Here is a 10,424-nt window from a genome sequence, read left to right as displayed (position 1 = left end):
TGGGTCCGTAGCACGGGCGCCTGTCACTATGGGTCCGTAGCACGGGCGCTTGTCACTATGGGTCCGTAGCACGGGCACCTGTCACTATGGGTCCGTAGCACGGGCACCTGTCACTATGGGTCCGTAGCACGGGCACCTGTCACTATGGGTCCGTAGCACGGGCACCTGTCACTATGGATCCGTAGCACGGGCGCCGGTCACTATGGGTCCGTAGCACGGGCGCCGGTCACTATGGGTCCGTAGCACGGGCGCCGGTCACTATGGGTCCGTAGCACGGGCGCCGGTCACTATGGGTCCGTAGCACGGGCGCCGGTCACTATGGGTCCGTAGCACGGGCGCCGGTCACTATGGGTCCGTAGCACGGGCGCCGGTCACTTTGGGTCCGTAGCACGGGCGCCTGTCACTATGGGTCCGTAGCACGGGCGCCGGTCTCTATGGGTCCGTAGCACGGGCGCCGGTCTCTATGGGTCCGTAGCACGGGCGCCGGTCTCTATGGGTCCGTAGCACGGGCGCCGGTCTCTATGGGTCCGTAGCACGGGCGCCGGTCTCTATGGGTCCGTAGCACGGGCGCCGGTCTCTATGGGTCCGTAGCACGGGCGCCGGTCTCTATGGGTCCGTAGCACGGGCGCCGGTCTCTATGGGTCCGTAGCACGGGCGCCGGTCACTATGGGTCCGTAGCACGGGCGCCTTTCACTATGGGTCCGTAGCACGGGCGCCGGTCACTTTGTGGTCAGTAGCACGGGCGCCTGTCCACTATGGATCCGTAGCACGGGCGCCGGTCACTATGGATCCGTAGCACGGGCGCCGGTCACTATGGGTCCGTAGCACGGGCGCCGGTCACTATGGGTCCGTAGCACGGGCGCCGGTCACTATGGGTCCGTAGCACGGGCGCCGGTCACTATGGGTCCGTAGCACGGGCGCCTGTCACTATGGGTCCGTAGCACGGGCGCCGGTCTCTATGGGTCCGTAGCACGGGCGCCGGTCTCTATGGGTCCGTAGCACGGGCGCCGGTCTCTATGGGTCCGTAGCACGGGCGCCGGTCTCTATGGGTCCGTAGCACGGGCGCCGGTCTCTATGGGTCCGTAGCACGGGCGCCGGTCTCTATGGGTCCGTAGCACGGGCGCCGGTCTCTATGGGTCCGTAGCACGGGCGCCGGTCTCTATGGGTCCGTAGCACGGGCGCCGGTCTCTATGGGTCCGTAGCACGGGCGCCGGTCACTATGGGTCCGTAGCAACGGGCGCCTTTCACTATGGGTCCGTAGCAACGGGCGCCGGTCACTTTGGGTCAGTAGCACGGGCGCCTGTCACTATGGGTCCGTAGCACGGGCACCTGTCACTATGGATCTGTAGCACCGGGCGCCAGGTCACTATGGATCCGTAGCACGGGCGCCGGTCACTATGGGTCCGTAGCACGGGCGCCTTTCACTATGGGTCCGTAGCACGGGCGCCGGTCACTTTGGGTCAGTAGCACGGGCGCCTGTCACTATGGGTCCGTAGCACGGGCGCCGGTCACTATGGGTCCGTAGCACGGGCGGCCGGTCACTATGGGTCCGTAGCACGGGCGCCGGTCACTATGGGTCCGTAGCACGGGCGCCGGTCACTATGGGTCCGTAGCACGGGCGCCTGTCACTATGGGTCCGTACAGCTGGCGCCGGTCCTCTATGGGGTCCGTAGCACGGGCGCCGGTCTCTATGGGTCCGTAGCACGGGCGCCGGTCTCTATGGGTCCGTAGCACGGGCGCCGGTCTCTATGGGTCCGTAGCACGGGCGCCGGTCTCTATGGGTCCGTAGCACGGGCGCCGGTCCTCTATGGGTCCGTAGCACGGGCGCCGGTCTCTAGCGCCGGTCTCTATGGGTCCGTAGCACGGGCGCCGGTCTCTATGGGTCCGTAGCACGGGCGCCGGTCTCTATGGGTCCGTAGCACGGGCGCCGGTCTCTATGGGTCCGTAGCACGGGCGCCGGTCTCTATGGGTCCGTAGCACGGGCGCCGGTCTCTATGGGTCCGTAGCACGGGCGCCGGTCTCTATGGGTCCGTAGCACGGGCGCCGGTCTCTATGGGTCCGTAGCACGGGCGCCGGTCTCTATGGGTCCGTAGCACGGGTGCCGGTCTCTATGGGTCCGTAGCACGGGCGCCGGTCTCTATGGGTCCGTAGCACGGGCGCCGGTCTCTATGGGTCCGTAGCACGGGCGCCGGTCTCTATGGGTCCGTAGCACGGGCGCCGGTCTCCATGGGTCCGTAGCACGGGCGCCGGTCTCCATGGGTCCGTAGCATGGGCGCCTGCCACTATGGGTCTGTAGCACGGGCGCCTGTCACTATGGGTCCGTACAACTAGCGCCGGTCTCTATGGGTCCGTAGCACGGGCGCCGGTCACTATGGGTCCGTAGCACGGGCGCCGGTCACTATGGGTCCGTAGCGCCGGTCTCTTTGGGGCCGTAGCGTGGGCGATAGTCACAGTGGGTCCATAGAGCGGGCGCCAGTCACAGTGGGTCCATAGAGCGGGCGCCGGTCACAGTAGGTCCATAGAGCAGGTACTGGTCACAATGCGTCCGTACAGTGGGTGCCTGTCATAATGCGTCCGTAGAGCGGGCGCCGGTCAGAGTGGGTTCCGCAGAGCAGGTGCCAGTCACAGTGGGTCCCGCAGAGCAGGTGCCAGTCACAATGCGTCCATACAGTGGGTCCGTACAGTGAGCGCCGGTCACAATGGGTCCGTAGGATGGGCGCCGGTCACAATGAGTCTATAGCGCGGGCGCCGGTCACAATGAGTCTGTAGCGTGGGCGCCGGTCCCAATGAGTCTGTAGCGTGGGCGCCGGTCCCAATGAGTCTGTACTGCGGGCGCCGGTCATAATGGGTCCATAGGATGGGCGCCGGTCACAATGAGTCCGTAGCGTGGGCGCCGGTCACAAGGAGTCTGTAGCGCGGGCGCCGGTCACAAGGAGTCTGTAGCGCGGGCGCCGGTCACAAGGAGTCTGTAGCGCGGGCGCCGGTCATAATGCGTCCGTTCAGTGGATGCTGGTCACAATGGGTCTGTAGAGCGGGCGCTGGTGACAGTGGGTCCATAGGATGGGCGCCAGTCAAAGTGGGTCCGTAGTGCAGACGTCGGTCACAATGAGTTCGTAGCGCGGGCGCCGGTCACAATAGGTCCATATTCACAGGTGCCGGTCACAGTGGGTCTGTCACATAGCAATCACCTGGCCTTTCACAAATGCTGCCATTTATCTCGTGGATGCAGGTTGCAGCTTTGAGGCCGACGGTGGAAGGTTCAGCCAGGTAGCCACAGAAGCCGGCGTCGCTCGGCTCCCCGCTCTGCCACTGCAGGGTGGTGTTAGTGAAGGGCGACATGTCCTCCCAGCACCAGTAGGAAATGTTGATCTTCCGGAGGCCGACCCAAGGGGTGAGCTCAGTCTTCGCCTGCGAGAAAAAAAATTTCAATTTGAGTCAAAATATTTTTGGGGAACGAAGGTGAACGATCAGTCGTGAAAGTGGTGCCTCGGACGTGGCGCACAGAGGACGGTACCTGCATGTTCTGCAGCTGCTTCACCACAAACTCCACTTTCTTCGGGGTGGTGAGGGACGCCAGCATGGCATTCTGGCCGCGGCACGACAGCTTGGAGTTGTCGTAAGTGTCCTTGGTGTTGGTGATCTTCAGGCAGGAGCTTTCCACCAGATGCCAGTTGGCTCCGCAGATGTTCTCTGGGGAAAATGGTGGAATCGTGAGCATGATGCCCAATGAAATCAATGGTCGTCCATGGACGGTGTGTGGTGCTGCATTACCTGGCAGGCCGATGCACTCCTGGTTGCGCGGCTCCCATTGACAGTTCTGGTCCATGGCGCAGCTCTTGCAGCTCGTCTTCTTGTTGCAGTAGAAGCCGTAGTTGCTCTTGGGGCACGGCTCGTACGGCGTGATGGCTCCCTGAGGGCAGAGCATACAGTGGGTACACACAGCATGTATTACCACGGGGGTCCGGCCTGTCCGGGGGTCACTGACCTGGCTGCAGTTCTGATTCAGGGACATGCATTGGTCGTTACACCAGCGGCAGCCGTTGGAGTTCACCGTGCAGCTTAAGCAGTCCGTGTACTGGTCGCAGCGGCTGTCCCCGTCCGAATCTGCGGCAGAGGGAATTTTAGGTAAGAGGAGGGAGCGAAGGAGGCAAAACCATCACATACGGTAAATAAATGCAGAATGACCAACCATGTCGACCCCCGCTTCTTACCTGGTAAAGCCCTTTGTGTATTGGTAATGGCATTTGTGCAGATATACACACAAAGTGGATATACAAAGTCTACACACCCCTGGTGTATATAAATAAGATAAAAAAAATATCAAGAAGAATCAATCAGGACTTTTTCCACCATTGAGAATGAAACTGAAAAATCATTTTGAGGGGAAAATAAAAAATAACAGCTGAAATAATGTGGTTGCATAAGTGTTCACACCCTCTTATACTTGGGGCTGTTGCTGTATTCCGAATCATATTTATACTTATATTACATAGTATAACCATCATTTATTCTAGGATTTTACTGACATTTTCTTACTTGTATTTACGGCAAAGAGCAAGGTCCGTAAACAGCTGACAACACAGCAAAGGGATCTCATTCCTCGAATAATTAGGGACGTGGTTGTGGTCAGAATTAGCCTGTTACATTTACATTCTTTTTACATAGTATAACTATTATTTACTCTAGTATTTTCCTGACATTTTCTTTGTTATATTTATAGCAAAAAGCAAGGTCCGTAAACAGCTGACAACACAGCAAAGGGATCTCATTCCTCAAATATTTGGGGATTTAGTTGTGTTCAGAATTAGCCAGTTACATTTACACTCATGTTACATAGTATAACCATCCTTTACTCTAGGAGGATTTTACTGACATTTACTTAGTTGTATTTACAGCAAAGAGCAAGGTGGTACACTGCTGCAACACAGAAAAGGGATCTCATTCCTCAAATAATTGGGGACGTGGTTGTGGTCAGAATTAGCCAGTTACATTTACACTCATGTTACATAGTATAACCATCCTTTACTCTAGGATTTTCCTGACATTTTCTTACTTGTATTTACAGCAAAGAGCAAGGTCTGTAAACAGCTGACAACACAGCAAAGGGATCTCATTCCTCGAATAATTGGGGATGTGGTTGTGGTCAGAATTAGCCTGTTACATTTACACTCGTGTTACATAGTATAACCATCCTTTACTATAGGATTTTACTGGAATTTTCTTACTTGTATTTACGGCAAAGAGCAAGGTCCGTAAACAGCTGACAACACAGCAAAGGGATCTCATTCCTTGAATAATTGGGGACGTGGTTGTGGTTAGAATTAGCCAGTTACATTTACATTTTTTTTACATAGTTATACTATTATTTACTCTAGTATTTTCCTGACATTTCCTTTGTTGTATTTATAGCCAAAAGCAAGGTCCGTAAACAGCTGACAACACAGCAAAGGGATCTCATTCCTCGAATAATTGGGGATGTGGTTGTGGTCAGAATTAGCCTGTTACATTTACACTCGTTTTACATAGTATAACCATCCTTTACTATAGGAGGATTTTACTGACATTTACTTAGTTGTATTTACAGCAAAGAGCAAGGTGGTACACTGCTGCAACACAGCAAAGGGATCTCATTCCTCAAATAATTGGGGACGTAGTTGTGGTCAGAATTAGCCAGTTACATTTACACTCATGTTACATAGTATAACCATCCTTTACTCTAGGATTTTACTGACATTTTCTGACTTGTATTTACAGCAAAGAGCAAGGTCCGAAAACAGCTGACAACACAGCAAAGGGATTTCCTTCCTCAAATATTTGGGGACGTGGTTGTGGTCAGAATTAGCTGATCACATTTACTCTCATGTTAAATAGTAAATCCATCCTGTACTCTAGGAGAATTTTCCTGACATTTGCTTAGTTGTATTTACAGCAAAGAGAAAAGTCTGTAAACAGCTGCAACACAGCAAAGGCATCTCATTGTTTACCAGGGGTGTGTAAACTTTTAATATCCACTGTACCTCCAGAACATTACATCATCAGTTTAAATAAGTCATTGCTCTACATAAACTGACATTTATCCAATGGAAAGGGATCATTGCTGGATGGGTGGAAACATGCTCCCCGCGGCACGGAGGGGTTGAATGGGGATGATATTGGGTCATCAGACAACTTCTGGAACGTTAGTAACTGTACTTCAGTGACCAGAGAAACATTAAACGTGGACGCGGCGGAGCTCTTACATATGACGGCAGGACACGTCAGGACGGTGTCGTTGCGCTGCTTCTCGGTGGCCTGCTCCCAGGACAAGCACACAGAGGCTTCGCTGTCCCAGACGCACCGCACTCCGGGTCCTGCCGCAACGCACGACGCGCTGGTGCTGAACGCCTCGCAGTTCTTGGATGTATACATCAGGACGTCGCTGAGGAGGAGGCTGTTAAAGCCGCCAAACACGAACATTGTGCTGGAAAAAAAAAAAGACAAATATTGAATTAGTCTTCAGGTGGAACAAAAAGTCCGGCCGGCGAGGAGGAGGTGGGGGCCGCCAGTAGGGCTGAGGGAGAGGAGGAGGTGAGGGCCGCCAGTAGGGCTGAGGGAGAGGAGGAGGTGAGGGCCGCCAGTAGGGCTGAAGGAGAGGAGGAGGTGAGGGCCGCCAGTAGGGCTGAGGGAGAGGAGGAGGTGGGGGCCGCCAGTAGGGCTGAGGGAGAGGAGGAGGTGGGGGCCGCCAGTAGGGCTGAGGGAGAGGAGGAGGTGAGGGCCGCCAGTAGGGCTGAGGGGGAGGAGGAGGTGAGGGCCGCCAGTAGGGCTGAGGGGGAGGAGGAGGTGAGGGCAGCCAGTAGGGCTGAGGGGGAGGAGGAGGTGAGGGCCGCCAGTAGGGCTGAGGGGGAGGAGGAGGTGAGGGCAGCCAGTAGGGCTGAGGGGGAGGAGGAGGTGAGGGCCGCCAGTAGGGCTGAGGGGGAGGAGGAGGTGAGGGCCGCCAGTAGGGCTGAGGGGGAGGAGGAGGTGAGGGCCGCCAGTAGGGCTGAGGGGGAGGGGGAGGTGAGGGCCGCCAGTCCGGCCGAGAAGGAGGAGGAGATGGGGGCCGCCAGTCCGGCCAAGGAGGAGGAGGAGGAGGTGGTGAGGGCCGCCAGTCTGGCCAAAGAGGAGGAGGAGGTGGGGGCCGCCAGTCCGGCCAAGGAGGAGGAGGAGGAGGAGGTGAGGGCCGCCAGTCCGGCCAAGGAGGAGGAGGAGGTGGGGGCCGCCAGTCTGGCCGGGGAGGAGGAGGAGGAGGTGGGGGCCGTCAGTAGGGCTGAGGGGGAGGAGGAGGTGAGGGCCGGCAGTCCGGCCAAGGAGGAGGAAGAGGTGGGGGCCGCCAGTAGGGCTGAGGGGGAGGAGGAGATGAGGGCCGCCAGTCCGGCCAAAGAGGAGGAGGAGGTGGGGGCTGCCAGTCCGGCTAAAGAGGAGGAGGAGGTGGGGGCCGCCAGTCCGGCCGGGGAGGAGGAGGTGGGGGCCATCAGTAGGGCTGAGGGGGAGGAGGAGGTGAGGGCCGCCAGTCCGGCCAAGGAGGAGGAGGAGGAGGAGGAGGAGGTGGGGGCCGCCAGTCCGGCCAAGGAGGAGGAGGAGGTGGTGGCCGCCAGTCCGGCCAAGGAGGAGGAGGTGGGGGCCACCAGTCCGGCCGGGGAAAAGGAGGTGCAGGCCGCCAGTCCGGCCGGGGAGGAGGAGGTGGGGGCCGCCAGTCCGGATAGGGAGGAGGAGGTGCAGGCCGCCAGTCCGGCCGGGGAGGAGGAGGTGGGGGCCGCCAGTCCGGATAGGGAGGAGGAGGTGCGGGCCGCCAGTCCGGCCGGGGAGGAGGAGGTGCGGGCCGCCAGTCCGGCCGGGGAGGAGGAGGTGGGGGCCGCCAGTCCGGATAGGGAGGAGGAGGTGGGGGCCGCCAGTCCGGATAGGGAGGAGGAGGTGGGGGCCGCCAGTCCGGATAGGGAGGAGGAGGTGCAGGCCGCCAGTCCGGCCGGGGAGGAGGAGGTGGGGGCCGCCAGTCCGGATAGGGAGGAGGAGGTGCGGGCCGCCAGTCCGGCCGGGGAGGAGGAGGTGCGGGCCGCCAGTCCGGCCGGGGAGGAGGAGGTGCGGGCCGCCAGTCCGGCCGGGGAGGAGGAGGTGGGGGCCGCCAGTCCGGCCGGGGAGGAGGAGGTGGGGGCCGCCAGTCCGGCCGGGGAGGAGGAGGTGGGGGCCGCCAGTCCGGCCGGGGAGGAGGAGGTGGGGGCCGCCAGTCCGGCCGGGGAGGAGGAGGTGGGGGCCGCCAGTCCAGCAACAAAAATACCTGTTTTTCAGGACGGCGGTGTGACCAAAGCGATTGATGTCATGATCCAGAGTGGGAGGAGGCAGAACGTGCCAGGTGTCACACGCTGGACAGAAAGCAAAGAAAACATATAAATGTTATAATATAATATGGACACGGAGGATCTTATAATCCAGCATCCGATACTTCAGAAAATCTTATCAAGTGACACGCTCAGCAGCCGCCTTCAGTGTCTGCTCATCGCTGCTGCAGGCACAGCACGTCAGTGGAGATATGTGGCGCCATGCACGGGACCGGAAGCTGCTGATCCCCTGCCGCTAACAACTACCTGCAGCAGAGACCGGGGCGTCACACGGGCCGTGCCGGGGCCCACAGACCGGGGCGTCACACGGGCCGTGCCGGGGCCCACAGACCGGGGCGTCACACGGGCCGTGCCGGGGCCCACAGACCGGGGCGTCACACGGGCCGTGCCGGGGCCCGCAGACCGGGGCGTAACACGGGCCGTGCAGAGGCCACAGAGGCCGGAAGCGGATAATTGCTGCGGTGGTTTCGGCGGTGACCCAGGAGCTCGGTTGTAGCAGAGTCGTATCCTTGCTTACCCCTGATGATAAGCGGCGCCTGTAATAAGCCTCTATTGTCTCTAATAAGCGATTGATTGCTCGCTGCGCCCTATTACCAGGCAATAAACACCAACGCTACATAACCAAACTCATCACTGCACCCACACGAGCCGAAAACCCCCAGGGTGCGACGCCAAATAATGGTAAATCCCCCTCCAGAGACCTCTGCCCGAAACCTCACAATAAGAGACATCCAGAGGCCTCATTATTGGGAGGAGACGCAGCAAGAACCATGCGGCCCGACCCACAGAACTATGCACAGGAGACATCCAGGGTGGAGAAAAAAAGTAGCCTGTAATCACCCTGCAATAATCCAGCACCTGATAATCCAGCATCTGATAATCCAGTAACACAAAGACCGCAGGCCCAGATCCGGACACAGGGGGACTTAGCCGGGGGACCGCAGGCCCAGATCCGGACACAGGGGGACTCAGCTGGGGGACTCAGCTGGGGGACCGCTGGCTCGGATCCGGACCAGGGGGACTCAGCCGGGGGACCGCAGACCAAGATCCGGACCAGGGGGACTCAGCCGGGGGACTGCAGACCAAGACCCGGACCAGGGGGACTCAGCCGGGGGACCGCAGACCAAGATCCGGACCAGGGGGACTCAGCCGGGGGACCGCAGACCAAGATCCGGACCAGGGGGACTCAGCCGGGGGACCATAGGTGAAGCTTTGATACAGAAACATCATGCACCATCATGTAGAGATCCATGGGACTTGCCATAAATCTGCTGTGTGTGACTGGGCCTTTCTAGCTCACAGGGCCAGGGATTGCAAAACAGGGAGCAGCCGCTTTAGCAAGAAGCAAAGGCAACACATTAACCAATAATCCGGAACACGGAGTGTCAGGTGTAACAGCGACCAGGCGTGGCGTGATATTGGGCACCGCTCTTCTGCGCTCACCAATGTCGTACGCTATGAAGTCCTTGGAGAAACACTTGGCTCCGTAGCTCATGGACGTGTCGTTGTGAGTGTTCCCTCCAAACACCAGCATGGTGCCGCTGACGATCACCGCCGAGTGCAGGTACCGGAAGAACTTGCTGTCTTTTAGGATTCTCCTGGATTATGGAAAAAAGTGCAAAAATGTCAAAAATAATAAAATACAGTGAAAATAACCCCTTCACTGCTGGGACATTATACATTATTCTGATGTCAGAAAAATTCAGCTGTGCTGCTGCAGTTCATATTCTCACCACCAGAGGGCAGCATCACACACATTATACAGTAAATCAGCACTATTCTCTATGTGAAAGGCACCGAGTGCAAGAAGCCCGGCAGACCCCAACTGCCCCGCAAGTCCCCACCGCCCCCACAGACCCCTACCATTCCCGCAGACCCCCACCGACCCCAGCAGACCCCAACCGCCCCGCAAGTCCCCACCGCCCCCACAGACCCCTACCATTCCCGCAGACCCCCACCGCTCCCGCAGACCCCCACCGACCCCAGCAGACCCCAGCCGCCCCGCAAGCCCCCACCGCCCCCACAGACCCCTACCATTCCCGCAGACCCCAACCGCCCCCACAGACCCCTACC

General features: G+C 58.8%; 1 protein-coding gene across 1 annotated transcript in view; it reads right to left on the bottom strand.

The window, feature by feature from the left end:
* Positions 1–3,188: 3,188 nt before the first annotated feature.
* LOC142269897 (attractin-like) overlaps positions 3,189–10,424 on the bottom strand; it is a gene marked incomplete at its 3' end in the record, with an annotated part of 73,939 nt that continues 66,703 nt past the window's right edge. The window contains exons 10-16 of the mRNA XM_075332420.1: positions 9,795–9,949; positions 8,291–8,375; positions 6,240–6,460; positions 3,986–4,104; positions 3,772–3,910; positions 3,515–3,690; positions 3,189–3,408 (exon numbers count right to left, since the gene is read on the bottom strand). Of these exons, the coding sequence (XP_075188535.1) occupies positions 3,189–3,408; positions 3,515–3,690; positions 3,772–3,910; positions 3,986–4,104; positions 6,240–6,460; positions 8,291–8,375; positions 9,795–9,949 (1,115 nt within the window). The remainder of the gene's footprint in view (positions 3,409–3,514; positions 3,691–3,771; positions 3,911–3,985; positions 4,105–6,239; positions 6,461–8,290; positions 8,376–9,794; positions 9,950–10,424) is intronic.

Source organism: Anomaloglossus baeobatrachus, unplaced genomic scaffold, assembly GCF_048569485.1.
Source record: "Anomaloglossus baeobatrachus isolate aAnoBae1 unplaced genomic scaffold, aAnoBae1.hap1 Scaffold_3235, whole genome shotgun sequence".
NCBI classification, from domain to species: Eukaryota; Metazoa; Chordata; class Amphibia; order Anura; family Aromobatidae; genus Anomaloglossus; species Anomaloglossus baeobatrachus.
The sequence above is the reverse complement of the archived record's forward strand: the minus strand, read 5'-3'. Positions and strand labels throughout refer to the sequence as shown.